Genomic DNA, 23,622 nt, shown 5'->3' on the forward strand with positions numbered 1-23,622 from the left:
CAGCAAGAGATAAGACAAGAGTCTAAATGAGACGGACTTTTACTGACTGGAGAGAGCTCAGAGTAGAGGTAGGATTCAAGATGGATGCTGAATTAGGGACAGATAAAGGATAAAAAAAGCAGCATGGAAATACCTTTTACATATACAGTTGTGCTCACACACTGCAAAAACTGAAATCTAAGTAAGATTAAAAATCTTAAATTGAGTACAAATATGCTCATTTTTTGAAAGGTAAGATAATTCCTCTTGTTTTAAGAGTATTTTTACTTTACAAACCAAATTGTCTTGTTCTGTTGGTAGATAATTTATCTTATTTAAAGCAAAATTTCATTTTTGTATATTTTTTTCTTGTTTAAGGCTGAGTTTTTGCTGTGTATTTATTAATACCCTTTCATTAAAGAAGGTAAAAAAAAACAAAAAAACAGCTGCCTTAAATTAAAATAAGCTGAAATGAACTAAAGTAATAATAAATAAAAATTTTATGAAAATCATTACATTATTTTCTAATTCTGGTTTAATAGAATTTTTTTTCAAAAAAGCAAACAAATAAGATTATTTATTCCATATTCCATCAGTCATAAAGTAATATTTAGTTGAACAATCCTTTAATGTTTCCGCTCCAGTCAGGTGTTTTCTGTTCCTCTCAGTCAGACTTCTGCACCTGTTGACAGGTATTTTGTCCCACTGTTCAACAGAAAAGTCTCTCATTTGTCCAGGACACATTTGTTTCTTTGTTTTTTTTTCAACTCAATTAAATGAAAAAACAGTGTCTTATATTACTAAATGATATTTTTGCAAATTTTTAGTTATTTTTCCTTTTTTAAGTCTCCAGTTATTTGAGTGACTGTTGTAAATTCAGCCTTTTTTTCAATGAAAGGAGATGAATACATATGAGCACAGCTGTATGTTGATCCTGCAGATTCACAGGCAGCTTAACTTTTTCCATGAAATGATAAAATGTCTCAGTTTCATCATCTGATGTGCTGAGAACAACATATGGTCTCATGAAAATAATTGCATTCTGTTTTTATTTACATTTTACAGTCTCCCAACTTTTTTTATGTATCAGTGTTGAACATATTGTAAACATGATGACAAAAAGATTCTGAATGTTGTGATTTATTTGTCTTCCTCCTGGCTCCGTGCAGCTTCATGCATTTTCTATCTAAACAAACTGGGTTCATATCTTCAGTACTTGCGACAGTTCGGGGATGTTTCTGGAAGGTTCTGTGGTGATGTTGAGGATATAAACACTGACTCCCGGATGGATCCCAATCTTTCAGATTGTTTGTTGACTATTTGTTTAAACAATAATCAATATATTTAGATATTAACAGTGACGGATGTTTCAGTTCAGTGGTAAATTTGATCCTTGTCAACGTCAGACGTCACAAACAGGAAGTCCATCTCTGAGGTCTCAGTAAGGTCTCCAGACGGCTTCAGCCGCAGCCATATTCGTCGGGGAGCTGCTATGGCTGGACTCCACCTCCACACCGACTCCGTCACTCTGATTGGGCAGAGAGGGGTGCAGAAGGGAGGAGCCTGTGGAAGCGTTGGTGCATGGTGGCAGGATCCTTGGTGGTGAGCGTGAGTCACTGCTGCCCCCGCCACTGCCCCCCGCCATCATAGAAAACTGGTATGAGCCAGCGGTGGTGGAATAGTACAGGTGATACGGAGAGGAGGTGGATTGGAAGGGCCCATTCTGAGCCTGGTGGGGGGTGTTTGTTGGGTAAGGAGGGGGCAGGTATGTGTGGTAACGCCCTGTTGGGGTGGTTGCCATGGCTGTTGCCATTGTGATACCAAGGGCACCATTGGAGACAGGGTTATGGGATGGAGTGTAGGTGAAAGCAGCTGCTGTTGGGGGGTAGTGCACCCGGGGGTCCGAAAAACGAGAGTCAGGCAGGGAAGGTAGGGACGTAAAAGGTCGTTCTAGGGCCATTCTGGGGTCACTGAAGGCCGTGAGGTCAGGACCTGAGAGTAAGTAAGAGGTCAAAGGTCAGATGATAACAAACACTGAGGAATCTGACCTTTCCTGCTCAACCAGAGCGGGTTTACCTGTGAGCCGCGAGGACAGGTCACTGAGAGAGGAACGACCAGGTGACAGAGGATTGGCTGTGTGGACAGTGGGCGTGGTTATCTGGCCAAGGTAAGGGTATGATTGGTCATAGGACCAGGATGGAGACGACTGCATCTGCCTGGAATCTGAAAGAAAAATAAAAGATAAGATGGAGAAAAATGATGTAAATACATTATTTAACTAATTAATTTTTTAAATGGAACAGATTTTTACTGAATCAAATGGATTTGAACAGAATTTTTATGATATTTGCTGAATAAAAGGATTTTTGAACATTAAAAAATCATGAAGCTATTTAATGTGAACTCTAAACTAAAATTTATTTAACCCAAAATGACTAATTTTGTTATTTGATAATATGTGATCAAATTTAAATGATTTAAACTCTTAATCTTTATTGAAATAGTGTTCAAAACAAGGCTAACAACAAGGTTAGATTCTGACCCAAAAGTCATGAATTCTGGATAAAGTTTTATCTTAATACCAACTGATTAACACTCTCTTTCCTCATCCAATATAATATATAAATATGTTAATGAGCTCTGCCCACAGCGTCTATATTTAGCGTCTAAGAACAGCATTTATCATTCACATTTTGGAAAATTGGAGAAGCAAAGAAGCAACCGAGAGGGGTGCTTTAATGGTGCCCAAGTCTGGTCCTCGAGATCTACTATACGGCGACTTTTAGATGCATCTGTTCTTCAACACACCCCTTCCAACTAACCCTTACCAGGCCTCTGCAGAGCTGGATTAAGGAATTCAGCCATTTGATGCAGGTGGTTTAGAAAAGGATGCATAGAAAAACTGCAGGATGGTAGATCTCCATGACAGGACTTGGGCACCGCCTGGTTTGAACCTTCTCATAATAGCATCCTTTCTGGATGTTGTTTCTGCACACGCTTGGACCACCATGGGGGTTTGGTGGTGTAATGAGTTTCAGGGAAGATGGTGACAGAAAAACTGAAAGAGCTAAGGATTACTGAGGTTTCTGGGTTCAAAATAATAAAAAAACACCCCATCTTCTCCCAAACTGGTCAGCACTGCGCACATCAGAAGGGTTATGATTGTATTAGACCTGTCCATAATGTAAACACACACTGATCAGATCACGTTGTCCAGCGGCCATGTAAACATGTCAGATAGAATCTCTGATCTGAGTGATTTCAATCAGATAGATGAATTATCTTTCCATGTAAATATAGCTAACGAGAAGAGGTAATCTCCTGTGTAAATACTTCTACATGATGACTGGAACAGCAGAAATATCATAATACTGCAATTCCAAATAATTTACAGCTTTTTGTTTTGAATATATTGTCAGTCTGAATTTATTTAAAGTGAATTTTCTGCCATGGTGACTTTCAGTCTTTAGCTGAACTCAGGATTATTTGGATGAAGAAAGAAAACATTTTTACTTTTAAGTAGTTTCTTTCTCACAGAAGCTCTTCCTGCCAGCTGACTTTCATTTCCTTCTTGGTTCCCAACCTGCTTCCTCACACACACGCGTAAACATTACCACTGAAGACCAAAGAGGAACAGATTCTGTCTTATGGTACCACACAGAGTATCCACGGCAACCACAACTCATATTCAAGTGTACAAACACAGGCGCGCACACCAACCACAATGGATCTCACAAAAACCACAAGAAGGAACCAAGAAGTCTGATTCATATGTTGGGAAATTCACACACAATATTCATGTTTCTGTCAGGAACTTCACTGATAAGAAACGAACCATTTCACAAGAAACAAAACCAGTTTAATTATCAGTATCGCATGTTTGGGTGTGAAAAGAGCACCTTAAAGAGGCAGAGTCTCACAGATGTACTGCTGGATAAAGGTTCACTTTCAGATAAAATGTTCCTGACTGGAACACTGTGGATATTCTACAGAGCCCTGCGTGTCTTAGACATGTTCCAACACACCAGATTCACATTAATGAACCTTTTCATCAAGTTCTATGCAAGCCAGCTAATAAGACACTCATTTAACTTCCATGTGTTAAAGACAGGGTTACCTTTAAAACATGCAGGGCAGTGGTACTTGGGAAATGCTGACAAATTCAGAGAATCTGGAGAATTATCTTTGAAGATCAGTATTGGATCTCAGTGATCTTCAAGCAGCACTGCAGTAAAAACAAACATGATTCTGTTCTGGAAATCCCTGACTGGACTCAGGAAGACTTCTAGAAATAACTGTCTGTGAAAACACTTTAAGCCGTTTCCACCAAGTGGTTCGGCTTGGTCAGACTTGCTGCATGCAAAAACTGGGAAAGGTGCCAGAATATCCAATACAAGCTGCCTTACTTTCTTTGGACCCTTCCATTGGGGTCCCAACCTTACCATTCTAAAGGGTGGAGCCTGACAGACTGCAATCCAATGTCTGATGGAAAGAATCCTTTCTTTTCATGCGACTCTGGACTAAGAACAAAGCAGGAACAGTGTCACATTTAAACAGACTTTTTGTTGTTTTATGCCACATGCTAAGAACAAAAACCCAAACTGCAGAATGTCCACCACTCTCCTCCTTGTTTCTGAGCCATGTTCGTCTTCATTGTAATTTGCTATGCTGCTATGATGTCGAGCTATTACATAGCTATTCCATCCTTCGCTATCCCTCTTATATCCCACCAGGTAAGGACATAGTTGGCTGCAGACATACGACAGAGATAAGTTTACCACACGAAACTACACCAACTGTCCCATTCTGAGCCAGATCCATTGGAAATGGAGCTTAAGGGCACATTCACATCTGCCTTTTTCATTTGAATCCAAGTCTGTTTGCTCGAAAGTCTGCTTCATTTGGGCAGCTGTGAACGTGCCAAACGAATTCCAATTAGGACTAAAGAAGTGGACTCAGTCCGCCTACAAACGCAGGTCTTGGCCCATTTCAAGCGGACCAAATACAGGAAGAGGACTACAAAAAAAAAAATCACTTCCTGCATTTGGTGTAACATTGCATTGTGGGCATAGCAATGGCGTTAAGAGTCCTTGGCCTTGTCTGATGTTCATACTGCGCCGTTTGTTGCAGTGTCTTTCTGCAGGATACTTGCATAAGACATGAGACATGAGACAACATAAAAAACCCAAAACAGCGATAGTTTCATGCTTTAACGCGCAACAGAGTTTTCTTCTTCACGTCGGTCTTGTCCTCTCTTTTGCTAAAGACGAGTGCAGCGCCACCTTTGGTGAGAATGGGGATATATTATTGTAAATGTTTGGTGTGTTTGACCAAAGTGCAGCATGACTGTGATCTCAGTATGAATGGATACACCCCCTTACAACTGAGCCAAGTCCCGAATCAGACTGAGTCTAGCGGACTATCCCAATGTGAATGCACCCTTAGTGTCTACAAAACCACAACCTGCAACATTGGAAAAGGCTCCATTGATGATGAAAACCACTTAATCCTGCTTGTTTATGAAGATTTTTTTTTAGCATTTTAAACCTTACATTTAGACATCTTTTATATTGGGCATCCAGAAACTAAGTTAGAGATGGTTCAATTTCCAAAATCTAAATTTAGGTGCCTTATCAAAGTGGTAAACCAAATCCACCAAAACACCTCTTTATCCCCCTTAGATAAGTTAGTGAAAGTTCACAAGCCTTACATTTAGAACACACAGCCTAGTATCCTGCAGATGTTGGATGTTTTTCTGCTGCAACACAACTGATTCAAATAAATGGGTTTGTCACAGCCTAGTGTAAAACTTAACCACAAGCTGTTGGAAGTTTTTCTAATCAGGCTTTACGAGGCTTCGGTTTTACCATTCATACTTTAAAGAACATAAAATCCACAGAGACACACAGGAAGTGATGATTTTTACAACCAGTCAACAGCAGCAGGTTACACATCATGCTAAACTGAATATAAAACTGTGTTTTATAGCTTAATAAGGATGAAGCGGAAGTTTCTTTCTTTCTTCTTCTTTCTTTTCATACCAGTCATGACCGTGGGCTGTTGGGTCTTACCAGCAGATATCTGGGAGTGTGTGGGGCTAGAAAACGTAGCAGAGCTCAGAGCTGCAGACTGGCGGCTGTTGGCAGATGGTTGATGATGATGATGATGGTGGTGGTGATGATGATGAGGAGGTGTGACCCTCATGGAGCTCCGTCTTAGCTGTTCCAGCTCTGTTAGCCTCTCTGAGAACGCCAGCGATCCAGGTTTGACCTCGTCCAGCTTTTGGCGGTGACCTGAAGAGAAACAAAAGGTTAAACAAGATTCTGCAGCTGCAAGTGTTGTCGTTTAATATCTACAACGCGCTACTGGTTGTCAATGGCTTAATGAGTACTTCCCAAGCGGCAACCTCCGAAAGTGAAGCCTAAGCGGAAGTGCATAAAACTGCAGTTCCCTCTTCATCCCCTAGGGGCTCCAAAACAGAGCAAATCCCCATAGACTCCCATGTTAAAAAGACCAACTTCACAGCAGAAATAAACATGTTTACAGTCTGGTACAAAAATCCATTTTCGGTTTATAGGTCAGGTTTACCTTCATGACAGCTGTTGGGGGAGTGAATTTTTTTCTAACCCGCCCGTTTAAAAGTGATTTAATCTTGAAGTTCGGCATATTTAGGGGCGTGTCCTTTTGATTGACAGGTACTAATCTCCCGCTTCAAGTCAGAAGAACGTAGAACAACTGCGGTTTTTAGCCGGTTAACAATGTGACTTAGCTTTAGCCCGCTTACCTCTGTTAGCTGGTTAGCTCCTGTTATCTCAGGGTTAGCTCGGTTAGCTCTTAGCTACAGAAAGCTCGAAGTTCGCTCGATGTCAATCATCCACCACGACGCTCACAACCGCCCTCTCAGCTCCACCTCTTTGCCCATATTTATATTTTCCGGGTGAGACGACGCGCATGCCCCTGCCAAGATGGTGATGGTAGGAGCCGCCCACCGAGCTTCAATACAGCTCTTCAGAAACCTACGGGTGACGTCACGGAGGCTCCACCCATCTTTTTATATACAGTCTATGGTACTTCCTCAAGAGTGATCACTCCTCTCCATTGTCGTGGGATCAAGTCGGTATTTATTATCTTTCTGTTGTTCATTTGGTTTTGAGATCAAAAGCACAACAGAGTCACTCAACCTGCTGAACGTACAGTAGAAAAACTGTTTTTTCCTCCCTCATTAACAACAACCGTGCAACTAAAATCATGACCCTTAAATAACCCGCGCTTCAAGCGTCACGATACGTGATACCACCCCCTGGTGGATGGGGAACTTATAAAAGAAACATGGCCCCTTCAGGTGTGATCTAATTACTTTCTGCACGGCTTCCTTCAACAGTTCTGATGGAGATAAAAATAACCAGACAATTTTTGCATATGGTATCTGAGTAGATGTGCTACAAATATAGACATACCCACGTGTGTGTGTGTGTGTGTGTGTGTGTGCACATGTGCATGCTTGTGCTGTTGGTAAGTCATGTGTCTAAGACATACTTCAAAGATCTTCACACACTTCCTCCCTATGTGGGAAGTGTGTGTGTTGTAATAGCTGGTTGATGGTTATTCACAGCTGATTAGTCTTCCTGTGACCAACATGGATCAGTTTATCACCTGCACTTGTTATCAAAGCAACATTTCAATCCACATCTGTCTTTAGTTTCTATTTTCTTTCATGTAGAATTCCCCAAGTTGCATCACAGTGAGCTGACAGGAAGTCAGCGTTTCATCAGCTTCCTGTTTGACTTAGTGGAGAATTTGTTTGTTCTTCTCCTGTTTAAAACACTATGCCATCACATTTTTACTGCAAATTAAGTCATTATGATACTATCCATTATTTTTCAGGTTGCTTTATAAAAACAAGCAGAAAATCTGAAGTAGAAACATAAATAAAAAAACGATACAGTCTTTCTTTAAAGCCAGCCTGATGAATTCCTCATTCATTCATTCATTATCCTAACCGCTTGCTTAGTCTGATTATGGGTCGCGGGGAAACTGGAGCCTATCCCAGCAGTCTTTGGGCTAAAGGCAGGGTAGACCCTGGACAGCTCGCCAGTCCATTGTAGGGCCTGATAAATTCTTCTTTAAATTCTACATTAAGGGTTTTATGTAGTTCAGCTCCCAGGTGGAGGTCCGTCCTGGTTCTGGTGGAGGTTTTCTGTCCTGTTGATGGAAATTTTCCTCTTCACTGTCACCTCATGCAGCTCAGAATGGAGAATAGGATCAAAGGCAAGATCGTGTGACCTGATGTTTTCCTTAGCTAAGCTATTTCTTCATGAACTGGAATTCTGTGAATTCAACTATAATGAATTGGACTGAATTGGATCTCAATGATACAACATATTGCACTGAATCTGATTACAGTGATATAATGTATTTGATTTTTATCAGGATAAATTGTATCATAATGATATCATTTATTGGTTTAAATAGGACCTAACTGGATCATGGAACAATATATTGTGTTGAACTGGATTAATTGGACTGAACTGAATCATAATGATATAATATTAAGCAAGATTTTCTTGCAAGTGCTTTAGAAATAAAGAATGAATGACTGGTTTATTAGTAATGTATTGGATTGAATTGAATTGAATCATAATGATATAAGCATTGCATTGAATTAGATAAATTGAACTGAATTGCACGATTATAATATAAAACACTTCAACCATTTTTCATCCTCATTGTGATTGTATCAAACTCTTTACACGTTAAATTCACTACTTTTTGGCCAATTACTGGAACCATCCCAGTTTCAACCCATTTCAAGACTTAATACAAGGCTTTTATATTCTAATCTTTGCTGACAAGCTTCCACAGACCACAGGCTACAGACATGTCCTTGTCCTTGGGGTGCCCAGTCCTGGTATTGTGGTGGCGCCGGCCAATGGTGGTTTTGCTCTCGGGGGGCTGGTCTTGCTCAGTCATGGTCGGGGCTCTGCCGGGGGGTAACGGGTGATCCTCAGGTCTGTGGGGTGCTGGCTCTCCATGTGGCCTTCACTTTGGCGTCTGGCACCTGATGGGCTTGTTCGCCAACACCATGTGCTACTCAGTGCCCCTGCTCCGTCGCGCCTTGGGGCTCCAGTCCAGGGGCTTCCTCTGCTCTGTGCCGCATGATCACACAGTGGTGTGGTGTCCAGTGTATACACGGGTATACAGAGTATATCCACTTCTTTTTCAGTCAGCATTGAGTATACCCACTTCTAAACTCCCTGTGATGCTGCTTTTTCAGTTACAAACGTCCCTGCACGTGTACCTACGTTGCTCAGCAGCTCAGCTAAGGTTACCTTTGCTACAACAGCTGCGTTAACTTCAGCCTGAACATAGACATAATAAAGCTATATGTATACATGTCTATGAGCCTGTCTCTCACTAGTCTGTGTGCCAGTATTGGTTTAGTGCTTTTATAACTCTTCCTCCCTGAAACCGAAGAGCAGAAATGATGTGACAATGAGCAAATATACTGATGGACTTTTTAAGTAGACTAAATCGAGTCTTACACGTCACTTTTTCTGAAACAGTGTTTTTCAGGGCTACTTTTTTTTTGTTTTTAAAACAAGGACAGAAAATTGAGAGTATACTCACTTCTAGATGGTCCACTGCACTACTGCCGTATTCTATCCTCTTTCTACTGAATGTTGCTGATTTTTATGTGTTGTTCCCTGCAGATGTATCATGTAGAGCCATAGTACTGTAGTAGTTTATGTGCTTGTGTATACATGTATAAATGTTTCTTTTTGCAAATACTGTGATTTCTTTCTTTTCCTCTTCTTTTCTCTACCTTCTCTCTCCCTGCCAGGTTTAGCATTGTCGTATCAGGACCAAGAATCACAATAAAAATAATCATAAAAATACTAAGAACATCAAGGGCAGCCATATGTATGACATGTTTCCCTTGGTAGAGTAATCTGTCTGGCTAAATATGGCACACAGATGGCCATTCTGTATGTTACGATTCTGGACAGGACAGGGTAAAAAAGGAGTGTGCACCTGGTAGAAGTGCACGTAAGAGTTTGAGTGTGCAGGTTACCAGTGTGAGAAAACAGCAGAATTTGGACAGGGATGGTTACTTGCGTACATTTGTGTTCCCTTTAATTGCTGCTAAACATGATGATTAAACTGAAACAAACCAACATTTTGAGAAGAAAAAACAGTGGCATTGAAGGAGACTCATACGCCAGACTTTCGTCGCTGTGATGGAGTTCACTCAAATGGTAATACTGTGGGCTTCTGGGATGTACTTGAAAAATCTTTTTTTTTTTTTTTTTTTTTTTTTTTTTTTTACACAGGTACAGGAGCTTAATTGCCAAACATCACCAGTTTTCCATCTTTTTGGTTCAAAATGTCACATGCAGTTATGAATTCTTGGTAATATGCTTCAGCAAAGTCTGCATGAATGCAGACTCAACCAAAATGTGGACTGAGGGTCCAAAAGGGGGCGGGGCTTACATCCACTCTGGAAAACTGGGACACCCTTAAACAAACGTGCACTCCAGGGGCACGAGGATGGTACTGTGGGTATTGGGACAGGGCCAACACTTGCATAACTCCCAACCAGCTCGGGTGACGCTCTTAACATGCTTTCTCTTAATGGTTGATTGTGCATCTGTCGGATGTGACCTCAACTCAACCTCTGTTTAGAAAAATGAAAAACAACTAAATTTCATCCACTGACTTGATGTTGATTTGATAATAATAATGACGTGCGAATTATTCGGACAAAATATTCAGCGTAAAAGTATAATCTGGTACATTTTTGTGTGTTTTGTTTGGGTTTTTGTTCTAGTTCTCATATCTGTGTTTGGTTTCCCGTGTGGTCATCGTTAAGGTCCGATGATACCGACATGTCAGATGAAATTCCAGAAATTCCACTTTTATTTAAGCCCCAAATGTGTTGGTGAAATCAGAAGTGGGAATGACCAGTCATCACTACTTCACTACATCACTGCGTCTGATGGTGAAACTCATTCTGTTTATTTATAAAATGATGACGGGGAAGTTTCAGTTTGTGGTTTTGAGTTTTTAATCATCTGTTCTTCATGGGGACCAAAATAAACCATAAAACTGCAGTTAAACTGAATTCTGAAATAAACCAGAATCTAGCAGCATGTAACTATGAGGCAACGTTTTGATTTAAACGCATCATATCTGCAGACTTTATATAGAATGTGTGTTTTTGTTGAGCAGCGCTTCAGTCTGAATGAAAAGATGCTTCAATTAGAATTAATTTAGTTTGCTTTGATTTTTCTTTATGTGCTCTTTCTTCTTTCTCCTTATATCACTTCTGAGCAGTGATCCCAGTTACAGAGGCTCCGTACTGGTACTGTTGTGGTCTGATAAACTGGTCTGTGCTCATGAATCTAACTGGAAGACAAATGAGACCAAACAGAAATCTGTTGGTGTTGGGTTGGTGTGTCAGCGGGACTCACGTCGTGGTTCTCGGGGACCGTCCACCGTGATTTTAATGGCTCTCTGGTACGTCGCCACCTGAGGAGGGCTGGTGAACACGGTGATGGTCAGAGTGAAACTCTTTCCTAACAGAAAAAAGAGAAGAAGAAATTAGGAAATGACGCTTGAAGATTTTTCTTGATGGGATTGGTTGGTTGTTTGGCTTCGTGATCACAGTTGCTGCATGTCTGTCATGAATGTGACTCGTGTTGGTTTAAAGTCAGTTTGTCCAGGAGAGGGGTATAATCCAGGTGCCTGTCCAACGGACTGATTGAGAGGTTCAACATTGTTTCAGGAAGGATTGATTTGATCCAACAAACCTTTTAAAATCAGAAAATTGTGTTTTTCTAATTGTTTAGGTTCAAATTTAAGTCATCATGCAGATGAATTTAATGTATTTCTTGCAGAGATTTGCTGTATCAGAGGAAGGAAACGTCCTTTAAACACACATTTTAACCAAACAGATGATAATGATTGTTACGACCTCTGATGGAGTTTGTCCAGGGTACAAAGGGGTGGAAACATTAGTGGGGGCTCATCCAGGACATGTGCTACCCTGTCCTGTGACTTGTGTTGTACATTTTTCTCTTGTATTGTCTGCTGAGAAGTGGGGAGAGAGTTCAGGAAATGGCTTCCAGCAGATGATGATGATGATGATGCAGAAATGTCTCACATCATCACAGAATAAACTCGCGCTAACAAACAACTAAATCTGCAGCAGACTAAACAGCTGATGAAGACTTACTGAAGGAGGAAGGAGAAGCTCTTCAAGTTCAAGCTTTTCACTTTTCTTTCAGAGTTAATTAAAATAAGTTTGGAGTTTAATCTCAGAACATCATCGCATCAGTACGTCAGCTGTTCCTCTAAATATATCAGCTCTGTGTGTGTGTGTGTGTATGCGATTACTTCTGAACGTGTCTCTGACATCATGTATATTTTAGAGTTTAGGAAAAGAAACCTGACTAGAAGAAGAGCCAGAAGTTTACTGTAGACCAGGGGTGTCCAGATCCGGTCCCTGAGGGCCACAGTTCTGCAGGTTTTCTATGTATCCCTGCTCCAACGCACCTGACTCTAATGAATCCATCCCTGTGCAGAACTTCATTTTGATCCATTTAATGTGAGCCAGGTGTGTTGGAGCAGGGATACATGGAAAACCTGCAGGATACCAGCCCTCCAGGACCCACTTTGGACACCCCTGCTGCAGATGTTTGATGGTGGCCACCAGATGGCGCCTAAAACTCTCCTCGTGTCCCACCAACACACACGTTACAGCCATATTCTATATGTTGTGGGCAGCATCCATGCGGGGTGACCACTGTGTGCTGGTGGTAATCTGATTAGGAAAAACCGGGAATGTTCAGTTTCCAGGACGGGAATCAGCAGCAGAGGCTGTAACGTCTGTTAGACAGCTGGCTGAATGACGCACACACACAGACACGCAAAGACTTTTCATAGACGTGTGTGTGTGTATGTGTGTGGGAGGTTATTAATTGTGGAAGAGAAAAATAATGATCCAGTTTAAAAGAGGAAGGAAGAAAGAGACTTAAAGCGAGTGACATATGAAACACATGCACATGAATAACATCCTGAATCTGCATCTGAAACCAGCAGCAGATGTTTCCTCACTCAGTAACATGACTGGGTTTAAAGGAGCATTTCAGAGAGGAAGAGCCTCTTGGATGGTAGAATAGATAGAGGTTCATAGACCTGGGACAGACTTATGGAACTGTTCTCATGGTGAGAGGTGGGTATGGAGAACATTCAAGTCCTCGAGCTGGTGACAGGTGAACCACTGTGGGCCCCGAGTAAAGCCCTTAACCTCCAACTGCTCCTCGGGCTCCAGAAAACGGCAGCTATCTGCTCCTAGTGTACACTACTATTCATAAGTTTGGAGACACTTTCCCATTGTGATTAATGGGAAAGTGTCTCCAAACTTATGATCACAGGTGTAACTAGTGATGGGTTCAAAGCAGAAAACTAATTTCAGTGGGTTTTGTAAGATATATATACTGACAGATAAATACGATAAAACTGTCCCTCAATGTAAAATTCTGAAGACTTTGAAGATCCCTCCATCTACAGTGTATAATTTCATCAAAACAGTTGGAGAATTAGAAGAAATCTCTGTGCGCATGGCACAATGCTGAAGGTTAAAACTGGACACTGGAGATTTAGGGGTTTTCAGGCAGAGCTGCATTAAAAACAAACATGATTCTTTTCTGGAAATCCCTTCATGGACTCAGGAAGACTTCAAGAAGTCAGTCTGTGAAACCCTAAAATCCACAAATGCAGGTTAAAGTAGCACAATGTAAGCATGTAGAAAAGCACTATATAATGTCCACATGCAGCTCCATCAACGCTGAAAAGCACATGGAGGTTTTCTTTCAATGACTGTAACTAAACTATGAATATTCAATTTTCCAATTCAAATCAATGGCTTGTCAAATTTAAGTTCACTTTCTAATTTTCTATCTGAATGTAAAATCCATAACGTTGGAATTACCCTTAAACTCCATCAATCTGCTTCCATCCAGACGACGTCTGTTTCAGGGAAGACCTTGCAGATTTCAGCAAGACAATGCTGAACCACATCCTGCATCCATCACAGCAGCATGGCCTCACAGGAGAACTGGTCTACCTGCAGTCCAGACCTTTCACCAGTACAATCTAATCATCTGAATGATGCTGAATTTTCTAAATTATTTGGATTTATCAAAACAAACTTTTATACAGATCAATTTACCTGGAAATAATTGATTTTAATCCATAAAAACTGATTAATTTATTGTTTAATTGTAATGTAATTTTAATGTAATTATACACTACACACCGCACACACGCACTAGAAACTGTGTGCAGTTCAGTGACTTGCTCAGCGGCACTTCAACACATGGAAGTTGGGGATAGAACCAGCAACCTGCTGGTGTCTCAGACTTTCTGTGTGAGCGCTGCACACATCATCAGGACAAGACTGCGTTAAGGCAGACTGACCCATGATGACTATGTGTGTTGGCCTTGTGGCTTCCACCACCCACACATGCAGCGAGTGAAACCACCAGTCAAACCACTAAACCGCTCACTGGTGTTTGCAGCTGGAACAACCACTTCCCACTCCGACTGTTTACAACAGAGAAGCTGCTTTAAACGTCGCCTCACGCTGCTTCGTATCAAACAACAAACCAAGCTCTGAATTCCTGCTTTTCAGCAAACACGCAGATTTCTGAGTGGAAATCTTTAAACTTGAAGGATGAACTGAGACCAGTGTTACCAGCAGAAACACCTGCAGACACTGGTTTTCCAGTAACGAGGATAACCTTGTAGTAGAAGCTGAATATAGACTTCACGGCCTCTCGTCATCAACAAACGGAGGTTTTCTTCCTGTTAAAGGGGAGTTTTTTCCTTCCCACTGTCGCCGCGTGCAGCTCAGGATGGGGGATTGGATCCAAGTCATGATTCGATGCAATCAGTTGGTTTCTATTGTAGGATATGTATGAATTGGCTTGAAATGATGTGTGTGTAAAGTCCCCTGTGACAACATTGTTGTGAAGTGGCGCTATACAAATAAAGCTGAATTGAACTGAAAATCCCACAGCTGCTATGAATGAACCCACAGTAAAGTCAGATCTGAAGGGGATTCGAACCAGAAAACTGCAAAACAACCAATAAAAGAGTTTCTTATCTCTTCCTACTCTGCAGTCATCCACCCACTGAAGCACCTCGACTCACCTGGAAAATGGCCCTCATTGTTGTCTCTGCAATAAAATTTGCATAAAAACAAATTCCTCCTCCTAAACTTTATCTGCTGCGTATGAAATATAAAAATGTCCATTTTTCTGTTTAATCTGTAACACGCTGACAGTTACTGGCGTGTTTCCTGTCAGATGGGAGAACTTTGCAGATTAACGCGAGTGTGTGACAGTGATGGCAGGGTTGTGTACACAGCACTGGTGTTTTAAATAGATAAGTTGGGACATTTGCCTATGGCTGATTTAGAGTAACTGTGGTCCGGTGTGTCCGTTAGAGAGAGAAAGAGAGAGAGAGAGGGGGCGAGGCACTCCGACAGGGACTGAGATGTGAGGAGGAAGTGAAACGAACAATGTTTTTATTCATACATACTTCCCCCTGCTTCATCATTTGAGCTGCTTGTACAAAAGATCTATTAAATTTCAACCAGAGATCAGATGAGCTAGTTCTGTTTGAGCATGCACAGCTGTGTTGACCACGCGTGCACCGGTGCGTTGTGTCCGCTTGTGTCCGTGTGCGCGTACCTCTTCCGCTGCGCCCGACGAAACGCAGGTCGTTGAATCTGGCCACTTGGTTTTTGATGGCAGCTGTGGCATTGCGAAGCTCAGCTGAGTAATTCTCATCATTTCCAGCCATCACTGTTACCAAGGTGCCATCAGGAATGTCGCCCAGGGCAACCACCTGGAGATGGGATGGAAAGACATAAACCATCGCATGAATGTTTCAGATTGTTAAACTTATGAACATTTTGTTGTATAAACCAGGGGTGCGCTGGTCCATCTCTAAAGGAAAATGGGACATAATTTCTTCCAGAAAGATTTATTTATGTTAATTGCCAACAATCCTGACCAGCGGCTGCACTCGAGTTACGGTGAGAAATGAGCAAACACAAAAAAGTCATTACCTCCACAGCAAAGACTCTGCAGTTACAAAGTACAAAGCTGAAAATTAAGTAAAAAAAGGTAATTTCATTGTTTCAGGGGGAATTTGAGCTGTCACATACATTGTTAATAAACTAAATAAATAATAATGGTCCCAAAACTAAACCTTGTGGAACTCCAGACTTTATTTTCATTCATTTTGACTGAACCTGGTTTATTTCAACATATTGTTCTCTGTCATTCAGATGACTAATAAACCAGCTGAGGGACACACCTAACCCCACATATGTGAAGTTTCTTCATTTAAAATGGCTCGTTTGTTAGTAAATGCTGCAGATTTCTGCCCTAAACAAACTCATGGATGTAAGAAACTAGGCAGTGACCCACATGCGAAGCTGCAGACATCATGAAATGTCATGTTATATATGAATACATGAACAATATTCATGACATGCTTAAAAACTTTTCCCACCATGCTCTGAGGGGATTAATCCTGGTTACTGGTGTGTTTACTTGTTTCATACGTCAACGTTGCACTTTCTGCTTTTACCATCTGGTCTGAACAACCCCACGAGTTGTTTAGTTATGAACACTTCACATGTTGGAGCGCCACATGTCAAATCTGAAGGTGTTAGTTTAAAAATCCTGCTGATGGCCGTTAATTCTTATTTACTGTGAAAAAAAATGATAAAACAGCTCTTTTAACGGATTTACAAGATTAAAACAGACATTTCCTTCCGCTGCGAATAGAACAAACTTATCGATTAATGAGGAAACAACGTGAAACTTCCCTGTTGCTGAAAAAGATACGATGGATGTTGCCATGGAGATAACCATGGATACAAACATGAGTATGGTTTCTATCTATAAACAGGGACTCACAAGCATGAATGGTGATATGATTGTGGACACAACGATAAATATGAACACAGACACAATCGTGGATTTGATCTTATTTACAACAGAGGTACAAATGTGTATTTTATCGTAGGAATGAAGACGAACAGATGCAATCATGGGGATGAACAATATGAATATGGATATGAATATGAATACAGTCATGGGTATTGTTGTGGAATGATCCGTGATACAACTGTGGGTAAAAACATGGATAGGATCATAGATCTAGACACCATCAAACATAGATTTTTTGAGTTTGATAATGGATACAAACATAGATACAAATATGCATCTGCACAATAAGTTGACTTTTTTAATCAGATTTTATTTCAATTGCTTTAATTTGATTTTTTTTTAATTATCTTTTTTTTAAATTATTATTATTATTATTTTTTATTTTTTTTATTTTGCTTTTAGATATTTGTAATTCTTCTAAGTTGTCCGAATGTATGTTATTTATTTTTGTTAACCCCCCACACTTTGGTCAACATTGTTATTTTTAAAGTGCCTTATAAATAAAGTTGCATTGTATTGTAAGTTGTTTGCATGTGGGGAAAAACATTAATACAAACGGCAACTGGATCACTGCTTATTTTCCAGCTGTGCTTTTTTACCCAGATGTTTCCAGAAACCCTTCACCTGCCAAACAGCACGCTAAGCTCAGACCTGCTGCTGTCTCATGCTTACATGTGCAGCAACATCCAAAGGAAATGAAGTGGAAGATTTTCTTTCAGCCTTTATCTCTCCGATCGCTTACAGTTCATATAAATAATGCAAATTACAAAAGAAAACTTTTAAAAAAGGGAAAACTTTCTCACAGCACAGGTGTAACATTAGAAAGCTCATTGTAACCAAACATGGAGCTGATTTTCATATTAACGCTAATCTCACTAAAGAGTCAGTATGCAAACGTTGGGGGCAGATGCTCCACTCTGAGCCGTTTTTCTTCCAACACGCCAACTCTCCCAGCAAACAACCGCAGCCCACGGCGGCTGCCAAACTAAGATTAACCCGGAAATTAAACCTTGATTTGAGCAGATTAGCAATCCAACTGAGGAAAAAAAATCATAAACAAAAACCAGCATTTTAAAGGTTATTTCTGATCGCCTCCATTACCAGTGAGAGGTAGTGACATCCGCCCATGACACTCTAATGAAGCATAATGTACAAACACACACACGCATGTGCAAACACTAATGCATAAAACTCAATAAATCAATGTGTTGTTCAGCTAAAAGCTGCTTCTTCATAAAAGCATTTGGTCTGAAAGTGCAGGAAAACCTCCACATCCATGAACATCTATACATGCGGGAATTCTGCAGCAAAGTGTGTGAGGCGACGCTGAACATGGAAGGACCCAGATGCTTTAGTGAAGCCGACGAAACCCTGTAAAATTCACCGTCGTTCACACAGATTCTGATTTTATCAGACTTTCTGACGTTTTGACAGAACGACGTTAGAAGTCGGTTTGTATTAAAGTAACGCCTTAATCCCGTCAGACTGACAACAAACGAGGAACTTCTCCACAACGACAGGATTAATGTTCACAGTGTTTAAAAACATCTAAGAACATCAGAGGATATATTCTCAGGGTTAAATCCCAGCCAGCGTGCCCATGTGGGGCCACAGGGGCCACATTTCAATCAATCAACCAATCAAAGTTTATTTATACAGCACTTTTCATCCAAAAGTAGCACAAAGTGCTTTACAGAATAAAAAGCAAGAATAAAACAAGGTGAAAAACCTGCCTTCACATACAAAAATATAGAATTTACCCAAAGTCTTACACATATACTCACTTTTCACACACACTCACATAGATAAAACACATAAAACACTCATCGAACCAATCTTAAGGATTTATATTGGCACATGGCGCCCATATGAAGACCATGTGGACTGGATGAGTCTCATAGGGATCTGGGAGGTCTAAGTGGGCATGGAGAACCCATGTGGGCTGCCCAATGGACCAAAACTGGGACCCAGTTTAAATTCTGGTAAAATCAACTTGAAACCCAAACGAGCAAAAACAGGTGAGACAAACTGGACACACCCATGTGGGACCCTAGTACGCAGCCCAGATGGACCCCACATGGACGTCCTGCTGCGATGTGACAGAAAGCATCATGATTCCACCGACATACCTTCATCCTCACCAGTAAAACCAGTAAAACGTCTGCACTAAAACACACCTTCAGTTTTCTTTTGTGTGTCATTCAGTTTGAGAAACACCTGAATATAAAGGATCATTTTTATAAAGTCGCTGATTTTTAACGGGAATCTTGCCGGAGACATTTTGTCTCAACAAAGTCACGGAGCTGGAACTGGAGCCGTTGTCATGGCAACATGTCATCCTTTTCAGTGAGAAATTTTTACACATACAAAGAAATGGTTGAATATTAAATGTAAAGATCCTGGATCTCACACACACACACACACACACGCACTCCTCAAACTTTAATTTTTTTTACTTATATTCTTCTGTTTTTCTCTCCACATCTTTATATTTTTTGCTACTTCCCGTTTTTCGTATCTTACATTTTATTGTAAACTCTGGTTTTTACGTCGACCCGGGGAGTCCGACGGGACGGGGGTGCACACATCAGCCTCACTACAAACCCGAAGGCGTGATGTTTATTTTAGACAATTTTATGAACCATGTTTTATGTTTTTGTCCCTGCCGAGATAAATACAGATAAAATGATTTCTGTCGTTGTTTCAGTTCTTATCAGCAGTTGCATTTTAACCCTTAAACAGCCTGATATGCTGTTTAGTAAAGCAACGTTTTTCAGTGCAGATAAAAAATTTGTTTAATTTTATTACATTTTATTTAACAAAATGAGGAAGTGAACTTGCTTAAGTCATCTGTTTGCGTGTATAAAATGGTGGTATGAGTGAAAAATGCAGTTTCTTATCAGATCACTGTTAGATCCTTTTACTGTCGTTGCTACATAATAAACATATTGCAACACAATAATTCTTCATATTATTATTATTAAAAGAAAATAATTTCTTTTCTTCTTTTTACTTAGTGTGAACTTTACAGGGTTTGGTTAAATGAAACTCACAGCGATAACATTAATGTGTTGGACTGTTAGATGAAGATAAAACACATGAGAGGAAATAAGATGCAGACTTTCATCATGAGTCACACAGAAAACCTACAGTTGTGTTCATATTTATTCATTACAGAAGGAAAAAAAAAACAGCTGCCTGTAAAATAAGCTGAAATTGACTAAAATAATAATAAATCAAAATGTTATGAAATTCACAACATTATTTTCTAATTTTGGTTCAATAGCAATATTTTTTTAAAAAGCAAACAAATAAGATAATTTATTCCATATTCCATCAGTCATAAAGTAATACTTAGTTGAACAATCCTTTAATGTTTCCGCTCCAGTCAGGTGTTTTCTGTTCCTCTCAGTCAGACTTCTGCACCTGTTGACGGGTATTTTGTCCCACTGTTCAACAGAAAAGTGCTCTATTTGTCCACGACACATTTGTTTCTTTGTTTTTTTTTTCAACTCAATTAAATGAAAAAAACAGTGTCTTATATTACTAAATTATATTTTTGCAAATTTTTACTTATTGTTCCTTTTTTAAGTCTCCAGTTATTTGAGTGACTGTTGTAAATTCAGCTTTTCTTTAATGAAAGGAGATGAATACATATGAGCACAACTGTAGTTAACTAATTTTTAAATTGAACTCATTTTAATAAATTTTTTTACAGAAATGTTCTTTAAAGGAGGAGTATGTAAGATTTTCAATATTTTCAAAATAAATTAACTAATAAAATAACTACAATCATAATTAGAAAGTTTTTTGAACATGTAGGTTCCAGTCTGTCCATATTTGATGTGTTATTAAATTACAAGTTTAATTAATGACAAATGACAAAAAGCACTTTTTTTTTTACTGGTAGGCAAACATTTAAGAAGAGTCTTTGTCATTAATTAAACTTGTAATTTAATAACACATCCAATATGGACAGACTGGAACCTACATGTTTAAAAAAAACTTTCTAATTATGTTTGTAGTTATTTATTTAGTTAACTTATTTTGAAAATATTGAAACTCTTACATACTCCACCTTTAAATCTGGTTTTAACAGCAGAGTCAGTGTAGACCTGAACACACACACACACACACACACACACACACACCTTGAAGGCGATGGGCAGCGTCTTGTTGCAGCGCCAGTGCGTCGGCAGGACGGAGCAGAGGAAGTTGGGACTGTCCGTCTTCACCAGCTCGCCTGGATGATCTGAGATCACCTGAAAAACATCATCAGTCTGAGTTCCAGCCAACACACACGCGTCTTCTTCACCATCCTCATCGTCAGTGTACCTCCACCACGCCGCGCTCCGCCATGCGCAGCTTGCCGACCAGAGAGGCCCCCCCACCGGCCTCCTGGGCCCCCAGCGGCAGGGCCTCCGTCAGTTTGGCCCCCGAGGCCAGCGAGGTGGAGGGGGGGGTGTACCGCCGGCCTGGAGCTGGGTCTGGGGGGGCAAAGGTCATCTCATTCAGCTGACGTGAAACTGATCAGAAAACATTCTGATCGACGTTAATACATCGATCAATACGTCAAACCTTCCAATAATCAATAATTATTCACACTTTTATTCATGGTTTAAACATGATCTAACACGCGTTCCAGTTGTGTTTATCGTCATTTACTCGACTTATTGATCCGTGAATGAAGGAGCGAGGCTCTGCAGGGTGTCTGAAGGACTCCAATCAGCTTATTGATTATCGATCAGGTGCCGATAGCAGCGATAATGTGTTCAGAAAACTGCATCTTCATTTAAAAGAGATGTATTACAGACAACGCTGCTTGTGAGTGACTCAACCACACACACACACACACACACACACACACACACACACACCAACCGTTAGCTTGAATACCAGAGTGTGTATTCAGCAGAAGCATTTTCTCTTTACAGGAAGAAACATCATGATGTCATCAGAAAACACAGCATGCTGACCTCTGACCTCTCCGGCAGCAGCTGGGTTTAAAACAGAGAACACGTGGGAAACACATGTCTGTGTGTGTGTGTGTGTGTGTGTGTGTGTGTGTGTGTGTGTGTGTGTGTGCAGTGTCGGTGGTTCTGTTTGTCAGTTCGCCAAAACCCACAACTGAAGCCACATGTTGGAAATCTGCAGTCAGAAACCACAGCCACAAACACACACACACACACACACACACACACACACACACACACACACACACACACACACACACACACACACGTGCACGTGGAGGTTCTGCAGACTAAACATGTGAAACTTCATTTCTAAAGCAAACAAACGTCTTTTCTTCCAGAATAAATCTTTAATTTCTGCTGTTTATGAAGTAACTTTTTGGTTTTTTCTGATAAAATTTGGTAAATATTTGTGGACGTAAACGTGCAGCCGGAAACCAGTGTTTGTTGTCCCATCGTTGACTCAGGTTTTAAGCATTTAACAACTATTAATAAATTATTAACAACCTTATTTGTTAAAAACATTGTTTCTGATATTTTTGTCCAAATGATAAAAACAAAACAATAAAAACTTTCTTTCTTTCTTTTATTTCACTGAATTCAAACTTTAAAATATTAAAAAGATAATTTATGACGAGTAAGATGATGATGATGATTTTATCAGGGTTAGTTAGTTAGTTAGTTAGTTAGTTAGTTAGCTAGTTTACAGACATTTGGGATGGAAGAAAATAAATTACAATATTTTAGACAAATGCTTTAAAATAAATTAATCAAAAATATACATATTAATAAAAATATGTTAAAATATTTAATATAAATAAATCTTATAATTTAAAAATTATATTTTCAATAAAAAATATTAAATAATTTGATCCAAAATGTTTTTCATATAAAATATTTTTAAGATTTTCATTTTAAAAATATATTTCTATTAAAAAATATCAGATTGTTTCTATTTTAATATATATTTTTAAATAAATACAAGAAATATTTTTCTGTCTGCTTCCTAAAATCAACCTTTTAAATGTAAAAGTTTAAATGTGAAGAAATTGATATGAAGGGAAGTGGGATCAAATGATGTGAATATTTTCTCATATAACACGCGCACGCGCTTTGAACGAGCCTGAATGTGTTGGAAAGCAAAGCAAACCGAACTCTCTTCCTATTTGGGTTTTAATAAAAACAAGAAATGTGAATAATTTCCTGGCAAACGTTTTAAATCCCACTCGAGTTCGGGGAAAAGTTTTCCACGTGGAGTGTTTGGATGGACGGGTCAGAACCTCTGGTTCTGATGCAGAACAGAACCAACACACTGGACTCAAGTTGTCTGAAAAGAAACTTTCAGCTGATTTAGAGGAAAGGTAGAACGGTTCTGGTACCGGTACCGTATTTTGCGTCCCACAGAAACACCATTTGTGCGCCGGAGCGGAACAACTGGACCGGAACTCCTCTGGATCTTCACGGATCACCCCCTGATGTGTCCGAAGCGGAAAGATCCAGTTCGTGCGCCGATGGCAAGTCGTCCTGGTTTGGACCTGTGCCGTCCCGTCCGGACTGTCCGGATGTCAGAGCGCGCGCCCGAACAGCAGAACTCCGACACACCAAAGACTTTCTGTTATTCCTCAAACCACGCAGAGTTT

General features: G+C 40.0%; 1 protein-coding gene across 1 annotated transcript; it reads right to left on the minus strand.

The window, feature by feature from the left end:
- Positions 1 to 1,417: 1,417 nt before the first annotated feature.
- runx1 (RUNX family transcription factor 1) lies at positions 1,418 to 23,395 on the minus strand (the record flags this gene model as incomplete). Its single annotated transcript, XM_079264036.1, has 8 exons — positions 1,418 to 1,971; positions 2,080 to 2,202; positions 6,051 to 6,272; positions 11,451 to 11,555; positions 15,738 to 15,894; positions 21,161 to 21,271; positions 21,345 to 21,496; positions 23,368 to 23,395. 8 exons carry the CDS (start codon positions 23,393 to 23,395, stop codon positions 1,418 to 1,420), a joined length of 1,452 nt encoding a protein of 483 aa, XP_079120162.1.
- Between the last annotated feature and the right edge of the window lie 227 nt (positions 23,396 to 23,622).

This window comes from Telmatherina bonti, assembly GCF_933228915.1.
Source record: "Telmatherina bonti genome assembly, chromosome: 24".
Classification (NCBI taxonomy): domain Eukaryota; kingdom Metazoa; phylum Chordata; class Actinopteri; order Atheriniformes; family Telmatherinidae; genus Telmatherina; species Telmatherina bonti.